A 23119-nucleotide genomic window follows, 5' to 3' on the forward strand; every position below is an offset into this window, starting at 1 on the left:
TATCGTGGTTAATCGGTTCTAGACCCTACCGTGATAAATGAAATTCTGCAAAGTAGGATTCCTTATTTGTAAATCAAATATTTTCGTAGTTAGAGCATAGAGGACATGAAAAAACACCCTTTAGTCACCATTACACTCGTATTACCCAATTTATTAAACGAAAAAGGGAAAATACAGTAAAACATTTTGGACGTTACAATTATCATTTATTATTTATTATATTATTTATGGCATCTAGTTTACAGTATGCAGAAGAGGATTCTGGTTGAGGTTTGTCTGCTGTAAAACGCTGATAGAGCTGCCTTGCCTTCTCCCGGATGACTATCGAATCCAACGGAATGTTTTTCTTGCGCCTGTCATTGATCCAAACGGCTAGGACAGACTCCGTTTTTACTATGAACTTATTACGACTTGTCACAATGCGCTTTGCTTCCTTGTTGAAAGTGAAAGTAGCCGTAGCACGGATGTTTTTTTCCTCTTTACAGATGGAGCGAACGGAAGACTCATTCAAGTCGAAATGGCGTGCAACCTCCACGATTTTCTTGCCATCTTTGATCATATCCAAAAGTTTTACCTTTTCCTGGATGGTGAGCATCTTCCTCTGGCGCTTATTTTTATTGTCAGAAGGCTTAGAAGAAGCAGCTCGTTTAGGAGCCATCATAGGGCTTAGATAAAATTTCTTAAAAATCGCGAACAATTACAGTACACTGTACAAAAGCAAAAATGCATCTGATACGTAGCTCCGATACATAGCAATGCAGACAGAAGCGTGTATAGCATGAGCCAATCAGTGGCAGTAATGACAGAGCATGCGCTGTTACACAAAAACCGCGATAGAGTGAAGCCGCGGAAGTCGAAGCGCGAAGTGGCGAGGGTTCACTATATATATATAGATATATAGATACATAGATATATAGATACATAGATATATAGATATATATATTCTCAGAATCTGCAGCAGCAAAGTAGAGACCAGAAAACACAACGAAGCAAGCCCATCCTAAATCATGGTGCTGGTTCCCTGGGAGCTGGCACGCAAGCAGAGACCCGAAGAACCCTGGTGTTTCTCCTGGCTAGAATGCGAGGAGATTACACAGTCAGCCAGTCAACATCCATGGAAGCAGCATTCAAGAAATTAAACGGGAAATCTGCAGCAAAAACCTTTTTCAAAGTTGTTTGTTGTTGTTGTTGTTGTTGTTGTTTTAAAGCCAAGAGGTGATTTTGAGGAATCAGCTGTGTCCGAACCAAGCCCTGGTCATTCCCCAGCACCAGTTTGCATCGTGGAGCATGAGAAGGGAAGACCGAAGAAGGGACGCACTCAGCTTGTGGTGCTGACAAGGAATATTGCCTGGACCGTGGATTGTGACAAGAATGGACAAATTCTAGGGCGGGGTGGGGGTGGGGGTGGGGGGAATACAACCGGAAAGTTCCTGGGGTGAGAGGATGGCGAGGCTTTAGCAGCCCAGGCAACGCACTCAATGACCAGGAAGATGGCCCAGGACTGGCAAGGCTGTGTTCTGTTGTGCACGAGGCCCGACAGGTTGCCAGGACCTGACCACAAGCCTGGCATGATGGAGAAGCGGCCGTTCTCAAGGCTTATGGTGCATCAGATACCGAGCAGGAGGACATGACGGTGACCAGTGAACTTAGGGGCCTGCCCTGAAGCAGTTCACTGCTCATTCAGCAAACATCCCTTGAGTGACTGTCACCCTGCAGGACACGGCCCTGGACCTTGGGCCTGGACCTTGGGAGACAGCAGTGGGCAGTGTCGGGTGAGGAGTCGGATGTGCGGAACTCTTCTTAAATATAAATAGCCCACTGATGTGACAAGGCCAACTGCTCACCTGGAGGTTGTCACAAGGCTACTACGGCTCGAGCCGTTAAGGTCTACTTGTGGAGAGAACAGGCACACATGCCAACCCCCCCTCCCCTCCAAGAAATCCATGGCCACCTCTTCACCCTCCCTCTGGCATTTGAGGTCGCTGGGGGGTGGATGCCTGTCAGACAGATCACGAGGCACTGTGTTGTACGCACCACAGCTGAGGACGAACCAGATGGGCAGAGTGGTTCTGGTGAGCAGGCCGGCCATTTGGGCGTGTGTGCTGGGCAGCACCCTGCAGTTTCCATACGTGACTTCAGCTAATCCTGACATGACCCTGCCAGTTTTTTCCAGATGAGAAACCATAGGCGGAATCTCCCCAGTATACTGCTCCAGTTCCAGGATCTTCCTCCACTGTGTACGAAGTTCTTGCTCGTCCTTCAAGGCCTAGCTCCCAGTGTTAGGTCCCCCAGGAAGCCATCCCTGGAGACCGGGCCCTGGACCACTTCTCTCTCTTGTTTTCCAGCAACAGCACGTGTGCTTCCTGAATGTCAACACTTAGGATACTGTGCGGTCCTATTTGTTAACTTCTCTGCCTTCTCCACCCAACTGGGGCGGAAAGGAGTGTCCATTTCTGGTGTCCACAGGCAGCTCATGCAGCATCGGTTAAATTCGTGCGTGAACACACTGCCTGGTGGGGGAGCGGCAGAGCCCAGATTCAGACTGTCAAACCGCAGCCCACGCGCTCCCCTGTGCGCGCTGACAAGGATGGAAGACTTCTATATGGAGCGCCTGCTGCACCACAAAGATGACTCAATTACACACAAAGTGACATAAAGGGAAAGTTCATTTGAGGGAGAAAGGAGAAGGTCGCGTCCAAGAACTCAAGCCTTGAAAACCAAATGTCTTCTCAGGCGGCACTGATTGGAAAGAACAATTTTCGACTTTTTGGAAGTCCTGGAAGGCTGTGACATTTAAAGAGGCCAATGTATACCTCGAGTCTCTGACTAAGATAAGATGTGACAGGTGAGTTAGTGGCCAGCCTTGGCGGGTGGGGAGTCATGAGCCCCTCTGGGACAGCAGCCTTCTTCTTCCGACAGTCACGGGAAGGAAATCAATTTCCCCCTCCTGCTTTGCAGACCAGAGGGCTCGGCAACTGTCCTTTAAATCCTGCTCTGAATAGGCCTCACACAAACACAGCCTTTCTTTCTGTATCTCTGGCCAGGTCTCATGTGCTGGGATGGAGAGCAGGGAACCAGAGACTGCTTCATCACCCTAAAAGCCTCCCAGATGTGGAAGCTGGACCCTTGGAAGTAAGGGCAATTTTAGGTGATGTTTTAATAGATAGGGGAGCTTTGAAGAGAATGATAATAGTTTTATATTTGTGTGTTTTTCTTAAATCACTTTATTGGGGGCTCATACAACTCTTATCACAATCCATCCATCCATCCAATGTGTCAAGCACTTTGTACATTTGTTGCCAAGGAGTTCTGGTGGTGATGTTGAGTAACGGTTGGTCCACTAACTACAAGGTTGGTGGATCAAACCTGCCCCATGGAAGAAAGTCGAGGCTGTGTGCATCCGAAAAGCTTTACAGTGGCGGCAACCCCATGTGGGGTTGTTATGAGTTGGCATGGAGTGGAGGGCTGTGGTTGTGGTTTTGTTTTTAATGTTTATAACAATTCACTGGGCTCCTACTTTCTTTCGTCAAAAAGTATCCTTCTAAATATAGCTCTGTGAACTTTTGTTTTTAAGAGTATTTGTTTTAGGAAATGTGTATGTGCAGAGGATATGCAAGATCATGAAAATAATTTGCAAATGAATGATGTCTAAGGAACCCTGCACACACACACACACACACACACACACACACACACACACACACGCCAATGTGGATTTGAGGAAGTCTCAAGTGCTTCCAAGTATCAAATGATTCACTTGGTGTGAAAGTGGTTTTACATTTCAAACGTAGTCTTCTTATCTACCTAAGGTGACCAGATTTTAACATTGGTAAAGCGGGACACCATTGACCGGCGGGGGCTGGGGGTTCTTGATTAAAAATTTGGTCTATATGGAGCAACAAAAATTTTCATAGAATGCAAAAATAATATTGTAATATTCTTTTAAATTTTAACATAAGTACAATTTGCAAATATAGTACATTAAAAATTATGTATAGTATTATTTTATTCTTTGGCATATTTCTCATTTGAGTGAATCTTTTTTAGTAGGTTGCTGTCGTTGTTTAAAAGGTCATGAAACTTTTCACAAGAATTTGTTAAATTATATTTCACACATAAAATAGTTTTCAAAGTCTCAACACTTAATTGTGAATTTTCTGATGTCCACAGTTTATTTACCGTAGAAAAAAACGCTTCAGTCGCAGCATTAGTTCCTGGTAAGGACAGCGCGTAGTCCACAATTTTTAGTGCATTATTATATGGAACATGGTTTGTTTCAAAATGATGAAATATTTCTAACCATTTGTTCTCTATTGTGATTTTTGCTGATGCCCAAGATTTAACCTTTTCCTTATCAATATATTTTTTAATAATGATACCTCATTAAACAGATCATTTTCGCAAATATGGCTATAATAACCCAACAAAGATAAGCAGAATATGCCCTGAGTCTTCAGCGGGTGGTGAGCAGGGCTCATGATTGGGACAGAAGGAAATCATGAGTTAAGGTTTCTAAGGCTGTAAAAAGTAAAAAAAAAAAAAAAAAAAAGATGTTAGCTGAGCCAACATCCTAGAAGAGGTAGGCTATTCCATAACCAGAGCGCTTTGTTGTTGTTGTTTAATGAAGTTCAAAAAGACAATGTGTGTGTCACAAGTGCATTTCCCTCCTTTGTCTCTCGCAACAAACCGGTGGTTCTTAGAAATAGCTTTGCTCTTAGAGGGAAACAATGGCTGTCGTGAAAAATAAAAAGAAAGCTTCTCAGTGGGAAATCCATCCATTCTCACCGGCAGGCCCTGAAGAATACCTGCCTGTGACATTGCTAGCAGCCTCCTGCTCTCTCTCCATCACTCCTTCTGCTCACAGCTAGAGGGAAAGTGGGGTCTAAGGGCGGAGCGTGGTTAAGGTGCTGCTGCTGACTGAAAGGCTGGGGTGCCTTGAAAGAAAGGCTTGATGAGCTCACTTCCCAAATATTGAAAGCTCGATGGAGCATTCTTCTCGGACATGGGCTGGAGTAGGCTCTATGGCGGCAGATTGGTTAACACAGAAACCACAGCCAGCACTGTAAGTCGCACCCTCATCTCCAGAAATCTGCAGTTGGCTTATTCCTTCTCCTTCCTCCCCCAGCTGCTAGCAGAGGTACAGAAAAGAGGAGACGGTGCACAGGTTTCCTTTCCGCACCAGCTGGGGATGAAGTGTGGCTGGCGTTGACCCCAAATTCCGCCCAGGGAGAATGCCCACCTCAACGCAGCACACACCTAGTGCCGCACGGAAGTCGGGTTTTCTGTCATGCGCCTTTGGGTCCTTTCGGCCCAATCCTGCCCTGTGTGATGACCTTTGCCCTCCACCTCCCCACAGCCTAGCGCATTCCCTGGCCCTAAGTCTCCTCTTCCTCTTGAGCCCACTGCCCGGATGCCTGGGACCGACACACATTCTGTGCTTTGCAGGGTCCCTTCTCTCGCGCAGACAGTGCGTTAATAAAAAGAACGAATCCAATGGGAATCTAATAGCGATTCCCAGGAGCTTCTCTCCTCTCTGAAAACAAACCTTACAAAAGTCTTTCATGTGCCTGGGCCTTACTCGCCAATAAGGAGGTGGTTCTCAGAGGCCTCTCAGAGCCAATGTTGCATGCACATCAGGAGACAAGCGGTGGCTCCCTGGCTTCACGGAGAGAGACAGACAGGCTGCTGTGGTCTGGGATGCTGGGACTTTCTCATCATCACGTTCCGCTCTCAAGACGTTTAGGATTTGAGTCCCGGGTTAAGATGCTGAGAGTGAGTGGCCGCAGGAACCCGACCTGCTAAGTAGACCTACAGAGTGCAGTACACAACATGATCTCCAAAGCCACTGTTTGCACTGTGGCCCTGAAGCTTCAAGGGCACGAGGCTATGGGAAGGAGGAGAGCGCTGAAGCCAACTGCCTAAGCTGGATCTGAAGTGCCGCTATTTACTGCCTGTGCAACCTTGACCTCTCTGGACCTTAGTTTCCCCGCACAAATACTCACTGCCATCAAGTCATTGCTGACGCATAGGGACACCCCGGGAGTTTCTGAAGCTGTAACTGTTTACAGGATTAGAAAACTCAGTCTGTCTCCTGTGGAGCTGCTGGTGGTTTCGAACTGCCAACCATGTAGATCGCAGCCCAACACATAACCGCTACACCCCAAGAACTCCTGTTCACACAAATAAGTGTCTGTGATGAACTAAACTGAGATAAATATCCCTACCTCGGAGGAGTCTGGGGGTCCAGCAGATTTCTGCTACAATTACTGCACTGTCAATGGTATGAGGGGAGATAGTGTGTCTGGCTCAAATGTCCTTAGAAGATGATACATGTGGAGGGGTTAGCCCAAGCCAGGCCCATGGCAGACACTCAATTAAGGACTGCCATTGCCTCATACCAGTGTGGCCATACTAGTGATGAACACACCACCAGTCAGTCATAGAGCGCCCATAGGGTAAAGTAGAACTGCTCCCCGAGGCCCCCAGGACTGTAACTAAAAAAAGAAATCATTTTACTGGGGGTTCCTACAGCTCTTATTACAATCCATCCATCCATCCATCCGTCCATCCATCCATCCGTCCATCCATCCGTCCATCCATCCATTGTGTCACGCACATTTGTACAGATGTTGCCATGATCATTTTCAAGACATTTCCTTTCTACTCGAGCCCTTGGCATCAGCTCATGCCCCTACCCTGCCCCTCCTCCAAAGAGGGTCACTGTTATGGGGAGCAAGAAGCCTCATCTTTCTTCTGAGGATCAGCTAGTAGGTTCAAACAGCTGACCTTGCAGTTAGCATTCCACTGCCTAACCCACTATGCCACTTTGGCTCCTTTCACTAGTTACCACAATACTGAATTTTCTGAATTGGTTAGTAAACAGCCGTTACTCTGAGCCAGGCTGCGAATCCACCACCCTGGCCACTCTGACCCCTCATCATAGGATGTGCCAGCTACCCCATCACCCAGCCTGGCAGAGCAGCAGTCCTCCACACTGACTTCCAGTCTGAATGGGTGGAGCCCTGTTGGTTGTCAAGCGTTTTCCATTTCATCCCTGGCTGTTCATCATGATGACCTTAGTATGTGGACTATGACTGCAACCTAGGCAAGGCTTAAACATATGTCTTGATTGAGTAGATGTTTTCCTTTTAAATTATATGTATCTCACTGCCATCAAGTTGACTCCTGGTGACCCCATAGGACAGGGGAGAACTGCCCTTGTGAGTTTCTAAAACCAAAATTTTACAGGAATAGAAAGTTTCATCTTTCTCCAGAGGAGCTGCTGGTAGATTCTAACTGCTGACCTTGTAGTTAGCAGCCCAAAGTGTAACCACTACACCACCAGGGCTCTAAGTTACAGGTGTAGGTATAGATATAGACATATGCACACATAAGTTTCCACAGAAGAAATTGTTGGCATTTAAAAAAAATCTATGTCTTCCCCTTGGGTTTCTTTTTCCTAGTACTGGAATATTATAAATAGTCAAAGTAATTATTTCAAAACTAAATCTTATTGCATTAAAAATATTTCACTGCAGCATGGTTCACAGTAGTCAATATTTGCAAATAATTAAAAGCCCATCAGAAAGGAATGCATCACCAAGATGCAGCCATGTCAATGCAATGGCTCGGTATTTGGCTATAAAGAGAAATGGAGTTCGGCATGTGGTACACTACAGAGGAACTTGGAGAACATGATGCTGAAGTCACTCAGTCCACTGAAAGACAGTTATTTTATGATCTCACTTAAATTACTTAGGACAGGCAAATGTATAGATTATGAGTGGTTTCTGGGTGGACGAAGAAAGGGGAGACGGGATGGGTGGTCTTTGAAGAAGGGGCTCTGAGTATCTCTTCATGGTGGTAGAATAATATAGAAATGGACAATGGTGATCACACAGTATGATGAGCAGAAGAATGTCATTGAATTGTCCATGTATGAAGTGTTGAGTTGGTAAATGTTTGGTTGTATATATAGATATATATACATACTATATATATGCATACTATATATATACACACTATATATATACACATTATATATAGTATATATATATGAAGTCCATCCCCCCCCAATTCTATGTCTTGTTGTTTACCACAACTTTTTTCACCTGGGATCTCTGAGCAACAAACTGTGTGTGTGTGTGTGTATTGGGGTAGGGGTGGAGGTGGACAGAGAGACAGAGAGAAAGACTGAATATTGAGAAGGAAGAGACTGGGCTCTTAAAACTACAGCATGCTTACCAAAGTAAGGAAGTTGCTTAGCAACCATGTGCTCAGCCAATACAAGGAAAATGTCAAGCTCTCAGTTATTCTGACTGGCCAGACAGGGCAGGGCTTGAAGTCCTCATCTCTTTGCCGCCGGGCCAGGGTAGAGTCTGTAGTCCCATTAACAACTCTTTTCAGGATGAAATGGAAACACATGATCATTGATGACCACCAATGTCCGCTCCCGGGGAGGAAGCTAGAGCTCAAGACTCCTGCTCCATGAGGCAGGGCTCTCCTTTTGAGGTCAAGGAGCACCAGCGAGCCCTACCCCACTCTATCTTCTCCCATCACCACCTCCTGTTCTCTAGGGAGGGATATGGTGTGCAAGCCTAAGAGCCACTGGCTACTCCGACACCTGGCTCTGCCCTTCTTAATGTAGGGAATCACACTCACACACCCATTCCCTGCATGGTTCTTCTCAATATACAGCCAGGCTCCCGTGCAAGGTGAGCCAGGTGCTGCCACGGGAAGGCACCTTGATGGGCAGCATCATCGCCTCTGCCAAGGAAGAGAAGTGGCACAGCAATAGCTGATATCTATTGAGCGCCGGTGGGTCTGTGTTAGAATTGTCTCTATCCACACAGGAGATGTGATTGCCAGCCATTGCACCACCTATGTAGCCACCCACCTGTCTGTTCTGAGAGGTTTTGTGTTGCTGTGATGCGCTACGTGTTTTTGCAGAGTTTTCAGAGTATGACAGTCTAGGAAGAAAGGCCTGGCGATCTAAAAACCAGCCGATGGAAAACCCTATAGATCACAACAGGCAGACCCACAATCAATCACAAGGATGGCACGGGATGCAGTAGTGTTTTGGTCCATTGTACCTGGGTCACCATGTCTCAAGCCCAGCTCAATGCAACTAACAACAACAAAGAAGACTGAGCCATTGCTAGGCACCAAACTTCCTTCTAAACACTTTTAGCATACCCACACCTCCCCTTTGAAGTTGGTTCGGTTATTCTCCTCAAGGTACATGTGCAAAACCTGAGGCACAGAGAAAGGAAATAACGTGCCCCAAGAGAACAAAGCTAGTAAGCAGGCAGTAGATCAGGCATTTGGATGCACGAAGGTGTGATTCCTTTTAGAACCAGCAGCCCTGGATTTTAACCCGTCTCACCCTCAGCCATGGCGGCTGTGCAACCTCTCTGTCTTCATGCTTCGCCGTCCCTCTGAGCCCCTGCTCTCAAATGCTGCACAACCACCCAGAGCACAAAGTGAAATCGTGCATGCTCGTTTTCACAGCTGCGGAGCTCTGCATCGAAACACGCGTGGGAATTGAGATATTCGAGGTCTACTTCCCAGTCAGCGGGAGCAGAAGCTACATCTCACAACTGTAGGCCTTCTCTGCTACCCAAGTCCTTTCTGAGTTTCTGAGCCGATTATATATGAACGTGCTGGAGAGGTGTGGAAGCCCCTCCTCCAACCCTCGTGGCCGAGGGCAGGAGTGCAAGATGCCAAAGATGCGGCCTTGGGTGGACTGGCTGAGCGCAGCCCCGAGCATGCAAGGCAGCTCCACCTGGTTTTACGCAGTCTCCCCTCTGTGACATTGGCCTTGGGCTGCTAACAGCAAGTTTAGGTGGTTCACTCGCTCTACAGGGGGAAAGATGAAGCTGTCTGCTCTCTTGAAGATTTACTTCCTCAGAAACCCTAAGGAGCAGCTCTGCTCTGTACAGAATTGACTTGATGCTGGTGGGTTTGGGCTTTTAAAGAAGGACCTGGCAGTGTTGAAAACCCACAGGTCCAATTCTACTCTGCCCTATAGGGTCGCTGTAAGTCAGAATTGACTTCATGGCACTGAGTGAGTGAGGGAGTGAGGGAGTGAGTGAGTGAGTGAGTGAGTGAGGGAGGGAGTGAGTGAGCGAGTGAGCGAGCTGACAAGGTAGGAGCACTCTGGCTACATGCTGGGCTGGTAACCACAAGGGAAGCAGTCCAACCAGAGGCTCTGAGAGAGAAAAATGAAGCTTGCTGCTCAATTTTTCAGGATATATTATAAAGTTATTTTTTAACTCATTTTATTGGGGGCTCATACAGCTCATCACAATCCATCCATCCATCCATTGTATCAAACACATTTGTACATTTGTTGCCATCATCATTCTCAAAACATTTTCTTTCTACTTGAGCCCTGGGTATTGGCTCCTCTTTTCCCCCTCCCCCTCCCTCCCTCCTCCTTGATAATTTATAAATTATTATTTTTCGGGTCTTATACTGTCCGACGTCTCCCTTCACCCACTTTAGTCTGAGTGGACTCAGCGGCAGTGAGTCTGGCTGATTTTGTGTTCATAGAGTACAGGGTATGGGACAGCCTCTTCTTGTCCTAGGAGGAGGGCCCCCTCCCCCACTCCCTGCCCCCCCACTCCCCTTGTTCCTTCATCACGCCCCCACCCCACGCCTGTGAAATCTGTGACGATGGAGGGAGTGAAAAGCAGAGAAAGATTGATAATCAGCCTCATTATTACCAGCATTATATGTAATTATAGCAAAGCCTCCCTCATTTAGATCAATTGAAAGAAAAATCAGTCAAAATTTGTGACAAGTTGGCAGATTACTTTAAAATTACAATTTTATTACTTCTAAGTAATACACATGAAGCGGTTGTGTTCTAAGAACCACAGCTAATGGTTACTAAGTGGGGACTTTAGAAAACCTGCTTTAAAATACTCTTTTATAATTAACACCGGTTAATATGCTAATGATGCTCTCCTAATATGCTTTTTAAATTCCTTGAAAACAGATGTATCTTAAATAGGCGCAACACTTCTCCTACAATCTTATTTACTTTAGCAAAGCTTTTTTTCCTTCTTAATTTTCTTCATGAATGAACAAATATGAATTAGTTCATACTGCGACCAATTTAATCACCACCCCAAGTTCATGGTGTCATAGATTGCTGAGGCCGTGTGGTTGGTTAGAAACCAAGCTCTTAGGGCTGAAGAAACATTGCATTTGCTAGGAGAGGAAGGAATCCCAGGGAAGCTGAGTGACTGGCTCCAGGAAATACAGAGCCAGAACAAAACCCCCGTACCTTCTGACTCGCGGTCCATGTTTGTACCACCCTCCAGGTACTGCCTTACATTCACAAAACGTCTTAGTTTTCTGAAGTTGTGATAACCATATGGTGGCTCAGCAGTTAATGCTCAGTCACTAATCAAAAGGTTGGACGTTCGAATCCAGCAGTCACTCTGTGGGAGAAAACTGACCGTCTCCGGTAAAGGTCAGAGTCTTGAAAACCATATGGGGCAGTTCTACTGTGTCCTAGAGGGTTGTTAAGTGTCGGACTTGATGGTGATGAATTTGGGCCTCAGGCATCGTTATGATATGCTGTTTATTTCCTTGTGAATTTTTGGTTCAGGCAGTCCATTAAAAAAAAAAAAAAAGCTTTTGTCGGGTGCCTCTGTGTGCCAGGCCCTGTGTGGAGCACTGCAGATAGAACGGTTCCGTCTGGAGTCTATCAACCCTCATTCAAACTTCAAACAGACAGGGTTACGCTCTGGGCTGCTCACCGAAAGCTCTGTTTTTGAAGCCACGAGGAATAAAGATGAGGTTTTCTACTCTCATAAAGAGGTACAGTCTCAGAACCCCACAGGGGCAGTTCTACCTAGTCTTAGAGGGTCGCCACGGGTCAGAATTGGTGCGGTGGCTGAGAGACAGATGGCTGGCTATAAATTGTTCCAGATCCCGAATCTAAGTCTAGTCTAGGTACTTTCTGGTGACTTTTCTGCATGTTACTGATGTCACTTATGGTATGGATGCCAATTTCCCCACCCACACCCAAATGACCTGCTCTGCTGGTCTGGACAGATTCATGCCACCAAAACAAACTCCAAGGCACACAACAACAACAACCACAGCATAGGACAGTTACCTGGTGCTCCACTAACAATAAACTATTGCCTGTCCCTTTAGGCCACTTCCATGGTGCATGATGGTCTGATCAATCCACAAACACAAATGCCAATGAGGGTTTGAAGTACTTACTGAGGTTTCCCATGCTCAACCCTAGTTCCTGACGTCCTTGAACATCAATTGGTCCACATCCAGCTCTTGAATCCACGATCTTGACCTCAATTCCTTTCTCAGTCTTTCTGGACTTCTGATTCAGGTATGTTCTTCCTAACCTCCAAAGATGGACTATCTCCTCAAGGCTACAGTTATCTTAAACTATAGTGAAATATATTCCTAGTCCGTACCATAGTATTGTCAGGTAAAATGACTTGCTCTTGCATTCTAAATTGCTTGGATCTGTTTATTTAAATGCAGCACCCCACCATCACCACCAAATGATGTCTAGAAATAAGTGATCCCCAAATGTCCTGGGGGCTTCTGGGTTTATCACGAGCTTATAAATTCCTTCAGGGCAGAGATTGCATCTTCCATGCTTGGCCCCCCTCCCGACCCTTGTAGGGCAGCTGATTAGCTGACTATGTGCTGCCTGGCTGACTGGCTGCAGTCCCAGTCAGAGTAGACTACTCCATCCTTGCTTATGGTCTCTGTCCTTTGCTCAACTCTCCCCTTCACTTGGGCTAAGAAAACACAGGTGCAAGGAGCTCCACGTGTGCCAAAGGACGAGTGCTTCTCACCACCACCATCTGCCATAGATTCCGATGCATGGTGCGCCCCGGCTGGTCAGAGTGGAGCTGCATGTCCTCGGGCTTTCGAGGGCTGTGATCTTTCGGGAGCAGTTTTCCAGGCCTTATTTCCCAGGCACCCACCCCTGGGTGCATTTGAACCTCCCATGTGTCAGCCACCCATCTGTAACCCCCAGGGCTCCCCACTTAAGGCTAACGAAAAGGAGGCACACAGGGGCTGTCGCGTCCCCGTAGCAAAACCCCACCAACCAGCCTTAAAGAAGCGTCCCAGAATATTGACGAAGCTTTCTCTTCACTGCGCCTCTGACTTCTTGTAAAGGATTTTCTTTTCTGTTTTAAATGAAAGATCACAAGCTTTCTGTGATGCCGTTCCGTTTTTGAACTTCGGATGCTGGGTTCTGAAATCCCATGGAGAGCGTGAGGCTGATCTTGAGTGTAGCAGCCCACGTGGCCTGCCCCTCTGTATTAGTTACAGGATCTGAGGCTGCAGGGAGCTCAGCTTGCGGTTGACAAAACTGCGGTGGTCATGATTCAAGCAGCCTGGGGCCTGGACCATGGCCTCCCGAAGACCGAGGGCTACGGGCTGGGCCTCAGGTCAGGGCTCCCACTCTGCCTGGTCTTCTGAGCACCTGCCAGGGAATGATTAGTGCCAGCATTATTTTCTGAAATCGGCGCGCCCTTGGCGGTGGATTCATGTCTTATTTACTTCCCTTTGTCAGCACCTCATCAGGCACAGACTAATGCTCTGAACACCCTCAGAGCATGTCAAGAGGCAGCTATTGAGATGGCTGATACTGCTGTTTAAATTGTTGAATACAAAAAACCATCATCTGAAATATAAATCCCCACACCCAATTCACAAGTTCAAAAAAGAAATCAATAAACACGCTCCTTGAAGAAAAATCTGTACACATGGTTCTTGTTGAATTTAGTATCACATTCTGCAAATTTTCAGGGAAATGAGAAAAGAGAATGAGCTTTAATAGAGTTTTTATTTGCTAGGCAGCCTTTGATTTAATCCACATAGTGTGGAAGCTCACTCGTACCCTGTGTGATTTGCAATTTCATCAAATTTAGGGGATAGGGATTCTCATAGCTCAGCCTCCCTTTAGCAACCCTGCAGGGACTTCCAGGACACCCAGTTTGAAGGCGACCAATGGCCATGATTGCTGGTAAGCCACACTCACATTCCTCCTCTGGAAAATCAGTGATCGGGTCCCATCGTCTTCAGCCCCACTTCCTGCTCTGAGACAGGAAGCCAAGGGAGCAAGCAAGCTAAGAGGAGAGCAGAAATGGTCACCGGCCTTCCTCAGAGTGACCCTCTAGGACTGGGCCAACATACTGGCATACAACCACGTGCACGCCCACTTGTTGACACATTGCATGGCCGCTTCATCATGTCCCAGACCATACGACCTGCAAAGACCAGCAGTTTTCTCTCCGGACTTAATCGGCAGGTTGGCTGACTCCTACCCTAGAGGATCAAATGAGACTCCGCGTTTGTGTTCGCAGCAAGTGGGCTGTGTCACTAGAAGATTGGAAAAAGAAACTGTAGTACATACACACGACGTAACACTATGCATTGCTAGAAACGATGAGAACCGATAAACACGTCCCGGCACGGTTGGACCGGGAGAACGTCAAACTGAGGGAAATTGGGCTATCCCAAGTGGAGGAAATTATAAGGAAAACGAAACCCAAACAAAACACAGAGCTTCAGTCCAAAGGGTGGGGGTGGGGAGGGATGAAGCAGCAGACGGGAGGGCTGACAGGTACTAACTTGGGTGGAGGGGGTTGTAATCCATAGGAGGGGGAAGAGCACTCAAAGGAGGGAGGGTAGGCTACAGTGTGTGTTTTTGATGCCACTCCACCATCGGTCAGGCTGCCAATCAGGAAGTCCCTGGTGGTTGGTTGCTAGGATTTGGCACTTTCACCACCACGGCCCGGGCCGCTGACTTTCTCCCCTACGTCACGCATTGGGCTCCCAGCCGTCAGGCCAGCAGCTGGACACTAGCGGCTACTCCGTGGGAGAAAGATGAGGCTTTCTACTTCCGGAAAGAGTGACGGTCTCAGAAACCCACAGGGGCAGTTCTGCCCTGTCCTTAGGGTCGCAGTGGGTTGGAATTTACTCGATGGCAGGGAGGTTTTGTTGTTTTTCTTTTGAATCAAAGGGTCTAATGTGTCCACTTGGACACGCTCTTGAGCTGGTCTCAAAACGCAGGTGGGATCTGCACAGGGCTCTCTTTGCTCTCTGTCCTTCTTCATTTTCTTCAGGTGCCGTCTGCCACTCACAACTGGGGCTGGGAGATGCAAACCACCCCGCCTAATTCTCCATGAACAAAAGTGTTTTTAAAATTAATCCATATTTTGGTGGGATCCTAAAAATCTGGTAAAATGGGCTGGCTCGACCTGTAAAAAAAAATTTTTTTAACCTTTTATTAGCAATTTTGGGAGCCCAGCCCTCCAACCTCAGTCATGTTAGTCAGTCCCTGAATGTTCAACAACAACAAAAAAAATCCTGGGACCAAGGAGAACATTGCAAAGAGCAGAGTACAAGTGAAAGACCGAGCATTCACGCTCACGATTCTCTTACTTGGAGCCGACCTGGAACAGCCGACCTTTTCAATCACAGGCGAGCCCTTAACCCCAGTGCCTCCAGGCACCCCCCGCAAGTGTAGTGCGGGGATCGAGCACGGCAGCCCAGGCCCAGCCCGCCTGGGCTTGACTCCTGATTCTACTGCCTGTCAGCTGGATGATCTTGGGCAGGTAAGGTCACTCGCTCGCCCTCTGCCTCGATTTCCCTGTCAGCAAAACGGGAGTGATGATTATACCTGACCGCTGAGGATCCTTGGGAATATTAGATGATACGATGCCTGCTAAGCGCTTATATGAGACAGCAAAACCCAAGCCCAAACCCACTGCCAACTGCTCAATGCCGACTCACACATAGTGTGTCTGAGACTGAAGCCCACCTTGGGTACCCTTCTTTCTCCCTCAGAGTGGCCAACGGTTTAACAACTCAATTGACCGAACCCACTGCGCCATGGCGATGAGTAAGTGCCTACTAAGCATTCGCTATTAATTCCACTCTTGTGACGGTCACCGAGCCAGAGCTTGGGTCAATCTCGTGGCCAGAAGAAAATGTAAAAGCACAGACAAACCTCCTGCCGTCAAGTCAAGGCCATCTCCTAGTGCTCTACAGGACAGGGCAGAACTGCCGGGCGCGTTGCTTTAACTCTTCTGAAGTAGAAAGCCCCATCTTTCTCTTGTGGGGTGGCGGATAGGTTCGAACTGCTGGCCTTGGACTTAGCAGCCCAATGAGTAATCACCGCTCTGCCAACGGGGCTCCTCAATCTCCTGACAGCCAGTCAAACCCAGGCATTCCAGAAACGAAGCTTTGCCCCACTCCTGAGGCCTCTCTGACTTCTGCTTGCAGATGAGGGGAGAGAAACCCCAGCCTCCACTGGGACCCCTGGCACCCCAGACACCCACTGCTGGTGGCCAATCCTCCGCAGGTGGACGCGTCGTTGCACACCTGCCCCATGATGGGAAGGAGGAGGCAGAGAATTTGCACTGCTTGTAGCACAAGGTCTGACCCCAGTTGCTCTTCAGTTCTCTATCTCTTGGTAAGACTGCAAATGTTTCAGAAAATAGTTTATACTAACTACGTTCCTTCCTAAATCTCATAAACAGTTACTCCTTCCTCCATAAACCCCAACCACGGCCACTCACGGGAGGTTCCAATTAGGCACCCACACACCTGTGACAGACTGGGGTAGGGGTGGTGGTGGAGGCTATGTTCTGGTGTACACCTGAGCATGCTCCTGCACACACGTGTGCACACACACGCACCCCCATAGATATACACCTGCCCCCTCCACACAGAATCATGCATACGCTCTCCTCCCACATAAACACACAAGCACACTCACACACATAGACACTTCCGTAAACACACACACTCCACCCTTAGGAACACACACATCCACACACATATTCTCTCTCTCTCACACACACACACACACATGCTCTCTCTCTCTCACATGCACACATGCTCGCACCTCCCACTCATCACTTAACCCCTCTTCTACGGCTGCTCCTAAGCAAGCAGGGCAGTGTCCACCCCCCACCCCCGCCCCCCATGGTCAGGGTCTGGGGAGCAGGGTTCCTGCTCACCAGTAGCCCCAGGAGAAGCCTCCAGAGGTCACTGTAGCTCCTCCCTAACTGAAGCCAAGCCCCCTGCCCTCAAGTCAATCCTGATTCATATAACTGTTTCTGACGGTTTCCAAGATGCAAACTCTTTACAGGAACAGACAGCCTCAGTTTCCCCTTTCAGAGAGGCTGATGGGTTTAAATCATTGACCTGTGGTTAGCAGGCCAGTGCTAAACCCAGGCCCCCCAGGGCACCTTATTACGCCCCCAGCAGCTCCTAGACTAGCTTGTGCTTCAGTCCTCACCATGAGGCTGGACTTTGGAAGCTGGACAGGGCCCTCTTGGGGTGGACAGGAGTGCCGCTGCTTTGCAGAGAAAGCCCGTCTCCGGTAAAACCATGAGACTCTGGTCAGCTGGCCCAATTGGGTTCAAACCCTCGGCAGTGCCATGTTCTAGCGCTGGGACCTTAAAGTTAGTCTGCCTGTCAGTGCCTCCGTCGTAGCCTCCCTAAAGGTGTTCACTGAGGACAGTAAGGGTACAGACGGTGACAGCAGCACTGCCATGGGGACTGGATGTGTTCAGGTCCCTCAAGTGCTCGCACCGGGAGCCGGCACTTAGTGAGTGTCACAGCATGTTTGGGAGCTGAAATTAGAGACGTGCCCCCTCTCCCTGATCTCTTTCTCACTCTGAGGATTACTGCACAATCGGATGGGGGGATTACAGGCTTGGCTGGCCATCTTCTTAGGGCAGCAAATGTCTCCTCCCAAGAAAACAAATCTCTCTCTGAGCAGCTGGCAAAGCCCGGACGTGGCGAGACAGAGAAGTGAATGGGTTTTCTCTCCTCACCTCAGAGTTGCTGCAGGGCTCCAGGGTTAGGAGTGGGCACCTGTGGGGGATGGGGGTGAGGGTGGGGTAGGGGGGACGGGACACTGCCACCCAGGGTTGTCCCTACCCTTTGTCCAGGTGGATGGGTTCCCTGGTTGGCTCGGTAGTTTGGTATCTGCTGAGCATAACCCTACATACGCAGCCCAGGGGTGACTTCCCCTCGAGAAACCAACCAACCAAACTCACTGGCATCGAGTCCAGGCCGACTCACAGTGACCCCAGAGGACAGGACGGAACTGCCCCTGTGGGCTTCTGGGACGGCGACCCTTTATGGGCCAAGAAAGCCTCTTCTTTCTCTCTCAGGAGGAGCCACTGCTGCTTTCGAGCTGCCGACTCGCGGCTAACAGCCCAACTCATAACCAGAGTCTCACACGGATTGCAGGGACCTTCTGGGGTCCCATGTGCTAACGTCTAAAAGGAGAGGGGGTCCCACACCAAGACATCTAGCAAGTGCACTGGAGAATGGCTAATGTGAAGCTGCCGGTGACCTGCCTGCCGGGCCTCAGGTTTCCTGGAGGCCTGCAGGTAAGCCCTCCTCCCCACCGACCCCCTTCACCGATTCCCCTTCTCCAGCTCGGAGAGGGCAGCCTCAATGCAAACTGGGGGTGGAACCCTTTGGCTGTGTTTCGGCCTCCTCTTAACTGTTGCATACAAACAAAAATGGGAGGCATCCACAGAACTAAACAAAAGCATTGGCTTCCTCTCTCGGGGATGGAAAGGACTAGTAATATCTAGGGGGCAGCGTCCATAGCCCAGATGACCCCTTCCCTCCTGTCCCAGTGCTGAGTGTCTTCCTCCCTTCCCAGGCTGTACCCGAGGGCTTTCCTTCCATCTACAGCTTCATTCCTCCAGACACCAGGGCTCCACAATTGTGGGAAAGTAAGCCAGAGTGAATGGATTTGGCTTTATTTTCCCAGATAGTGCATCGTTCTAGCGTGAGATCTGATTTTTCAATTAATTTACATCGATTTCTTAAAATTACTTTTACTGTCTGAGCAAAGCAGAGTGGGTAGAAAAATTTAACTTTTATGAAATACCAAGGGAGGATCGCTGGTGGTGTCATGGTTACATGTTGAGCCGAGATTCTCAAGGTCAAAACCACCAGGTGCTCCAAGGAAGAAAAATAGGACTTTGTACTCCCCTAAAAAGCTACAGTCTGTTGGACATTGGGCCTCTACTCAAGTACTCCCTCAATGCAAGAACACTTTGTTCTAATAGCCAGGCATTCCATGATGCTCACCTTCCAGACAGGATCGCTGAAGACAAAGTGGGTGCACAAGCAAATGTGGTGAACAAAGCTGATGGTGCCCGGCTATCAAAAGATATTGCGTCTGGGCTCTTAAAAACTTGAAGAAACATAAGCAGCTATATAGCTGAGAAGCAACAAATTCCACATGGAAGAAGCACACCATCCTGTGTGATCACCAGGTGTCAATAGGGTCAAGTATCAGGCATCAAAAAACAAAAAAAAAATCATATCATTGAGAATGAGGGAGAGTGTGGAGTGGAGACCCAAAGCCCATCTGTAGTCAACTGGACATCCCCTTACAGAAGGGTCACGGTGAGGAGATAAGCCAGTCAGTGTGTAGTGTAGTAATGATGAAACATACAACTATTCTCTAGTTCATAAATGCTTCCTCCCTCCCACTATCATGATCCCAATTCTACCTTACAAATCTGGCTAGACCAGAGGATGTACATTGGTACAAATAAGAACTGGAAACACAGGGAATCCAGGGCAGATGATCCCTTCAGCACCAGTGGTGAGAGTGGTGATACGGGGAAGGTGGAGGGAAGGTGGAGTAGAAAGGGGAACCAATCACAATGATCTACATATAACCTCCTCCCTGGGGGATGGACAACAAAAAAGTGGGTGAACGGAGACATCAGACAGTGTAAGACATGACAATTACTAATAATTTATAAATTATCAAGGGTTCCAGAGGGAGGGGGTGTGGGAAAGGGAGGGGGGAAATGAGGAGCTGATACCAAGGGCTCAAGTAGAAAGCAAATGCTTTGAGAATGATGATGGCAACAAATGTACAAATGTGCATGACACAATAGATGGATGGATGGATTGTGATCAGAGTTGCATGAGTCCCCAATAAAGTGATTTTTGTTTAAAGTTACAGTCTCTGAAACCCACAGGGTCTGTGCTAGAGGATCGCTGTGAGTCAGCACTGACTGGACGGAGCTGAGTAGAAGCTGCGTTTCCAGGTGCTGGTAGTTGACTCTCAGTAATACACTAAGGACAGGATTATACATTCCATTTTAGAGATTAAACAATAAAACAAACCAAGGCTTGGCTCAGAAAAGCTCAGTATCTTGTCTATAGTCACACAGCTGGCTCAGCTCAACCACTCAGTTCACTTGGTCCACTTTTGGCCATCTGTCTGTCTGCCTCTGTTTCTCCTTCTCTCTTTCCCTCGGATGCCCATTTTCAGTAACACCAAATTAAAATTCCGGTGGTGGCAGGAGTAATCTTTGGGCAGCTAATCACACAGTGGGTGGTTCAAATCCACCAACTGCTCTAAGGGAGAAAGATGAGCCTATCTGCTCTGCTCCTATAGAGCTTTACAGCTCAGAGACCCTATATAGGATAGGATCACTGTGGGTCAGAACCAACTTGATGGCCGTGGCTTTGGAGTTTATCATACACCCGAGGCAGGGGACTCTCTGGAAAAGTTCAGCCACTCGACCACCTGCCCCCCCATGTCCTTGAATGAGTCCCTCCTCTGCCACGAAGGCTCAGTTTATAAATCTGTAAAACAAAGAGTTCTAAGATGCTCTTTAAGATCCCTTAGGGTGCTACCATTCCAAGATTTCAGTGGGCATCCCCTGGAGAATTTTAGACTAAATCCTCTTTGTCCGGTTTCTGTCTTAGCTCCTTCCCTAAGTTTTCCCCCCTCCACTCGGGCTCAAAGGGTCCCTCGGCATATAGGAAGGCACAGACTTCAGGGGGCCTGAAAATCTGGCTGAGGACAAGCATGTTCCTCCCTCAAGTGAGCTCAGAGGGAAGGAGAGATGTGCGGCTCGGTGACTGGGACAGACATGGGAGTTGAGAAGGCTCGTCACACCTAAAGCCCAACTATGAACTGGAGACCCAATGTCCAGGTCACAGCACAGGCGGCACTCTCCATAGGTCGTGTCACCACACTGACCCGGAGAACTTACACATGACCTCTTCCAGGAACCTCCCTCCAGGAGCTCTGTCTTCACTCCTCTCGCACTGCCTTGAATTAAAGTGTTTTTAACAAACCTGTGCTGGTCCGCAGCAGGGACTCTCCATCTCATGCATGTGTCTCTGGCACTTACTGCCATGCTTGGCTCATAAAAAAAGACCGGATGAATGAGCAAACCACCTGGCCCCAAGCCTCCGGTCAGGGGCCACATGCACCTTGCAGTGTTGCCACGCTCTGCCAAATGTTCTTCCCAGCAAAGTGGGCAGCCTGAGTCCCAAGCCCTGAGATGAATTGGCTGTCTGTCCACTGAGGAGGTCACAGGGCAGCAGAGACTGCAGTTCTCAAGACCTTATAAGAATTTCTGCTTTGTCCTGCCTGCCAGCATCCATGGGGCAAAAGCTGCCCCTTGGCTACCAGGAAGATGAGCTACATGCCACCGACTGACAAGCAAGAGGCCAGGTGGCCAGCTGTTTGTCCCGTTTAATCAAAGCTGGGCGACTTCTTGTGTCATTTCTGCCACTGAGTGGGGAACTCTTTTGGACAAACTTGAGTGGGCATTAAGGTGGTCTAAGGACCCTGTCTCTCTAACCGGAAGCTTCTCTGAAGTGTGACTGGACTGCCCTGCCTGAGTTGACCACTTGGATCTTCTGTCTGCCAGTCCTCTGCTATGAGTCCCCAAGCTCCTGCCCAGAGTGGAAATGATGGCAGAGACATGATGGCAGAGACCCTGGCGTTGGAATGGGGAGAAAGAGCAGAGGAGGAGAAGACAGGCTGTTAGCAGTGCAAAAGGGATGAGACCCAGGCAGGAAACCCCAATGGCAAAGTAAAGGGCTATGTCTTCTTTTAGAAATTCAAGAATATGGAAATCTGCTTTTAATTCTTTTTTTTTTGCATCATGCTCCTGTTACTAAGTATTCAGAGAACCTTGCTGAAAACAAAACCTCTCTGATCACATTTTCTGTGTGGTATTCCAAGTTGAACAATAGATATATCCTAGTACTTTCTCTTTAACTCCTCCACTTTGCATGCCCACTCCAGCACGTTAGGTTATAACAAAGCTCTCGGTCTATCTTTGTCTCAGACATTCTCAGCACGTCGGCTTAGGCACTCTCCTTAGAATAGCCCCGTTGCTGTTCCTTCATCCCGCTCTGCGTACATCCTCACCTTGGGAACACACTCCCGGCCCCAGCGCGCTCTCCTCGCTCGCAGAAGCAGAAGCACTGCGTATGCCTAGGAACCTATAGGCTCTCCTGCTCCCTCACTCCAGGCACCCAAGTCCCTTTTCGCCTTCCCAGACAGGTCCACGCAATGCAGCCCTGTGGAGCCACTTACCGCCAAAGCCGGTGGGAAACTTCATGAAGTGAGAATAATTTCCATACATGTTTACTCCTCAGTTCATATTTTTCTTGTGCCAGTCTTCTGAAGAGTACGGCCTCTCCCAGCTCCCCAGGCAAAGCTGCGCTCGCTTCAACTTGGGCTAACAAGAGTGGTCATCGCTTCCTAGCAGCCTGGGGAGCTCCGGCTGGGCCAGCCCTCCGGGATTAGTCAAGAATCTGCCTCCAGGTCCCAGAGTCCACATAGTGCAGTCCAGAGGGCTGTGCGGCAGCAGCTGGTGCCTGTCAGTAATCACGCATGCTGCTGCTGCACTGCCACCGCCACTGCTGCTACTCCTGCCACCGTCGCCTCCGCTGCCGCTGCTGCTGCTGCTGCTGCTGCTGCTGGAGCTCCTGTTGCTAGTTTGATTAACTCAGGGCTGGGCTGATGCCTGAGACTCTCCCAGCTCCCGGCTGGTCCCTGGAGGTCCCTACCAGTGGCACAATCTATTATCTGAGAAGCCAATCGATAGATAGATGACGGCCCCAGAGGAGGTCAGACGAGAGTGGAGGAGGTGGCAGGGGATGTAAGAGTTTCTGGGTGCCTTTTTCCTGGACTTGCACCCACAAAAATCAATGGAGGTTGATTAAAATGCATTTTCGCATCCTGGTTCCTAGCTGCCCAAATGCCCTTGGTATTTGATCTGTGAAGGGGGTGGGGGTGGGCACC

The 23119-nt window shown here is 48.5% G+C and overlaps 1 protein-coding gene across 1 annotated transcript in view; it reads right to left on the bottom strand.

Moving 5' to 3' along the window:
• RXRG (retinoid X receptor gamma) overlaps positions 1-22666 on the bottom strand; it is a 75765-nt gene extending 53099 nt beyond the window's left edge. Inside the window, exon 1 of the mRNA XM_004706763.3 lies at positions 22409-22666. Coding sequence (XP_004706820.1) covers positions 22409-22457 — 49 coding nt within the window. The 5' untranslated portion in view covers positions 22458-22666. The remainder of the gene's footprint in view (positions 1-22408) is intronic.
• Between the last annotated feature and the right edge of the window lie 453 nt (positions 22667-23119).

Source organism: Echinops telfairi, unplaced genomic scaffold, assembly GCF_000313985.2.
Source record: "Echinops telfairi isolate 266 unplaced genomic scaffold, ASM31398v2 ScPeMD7_7424;HRSCAF=8462, whole genome shotgun sequence".
In the NCBI taxonomy this organism is placed as follows: Eukaryota; Metazoa; Chordata; class Mammalia; order Afrosoricida; family Tenrecidae; genus Echinops; species Echinops telfairi.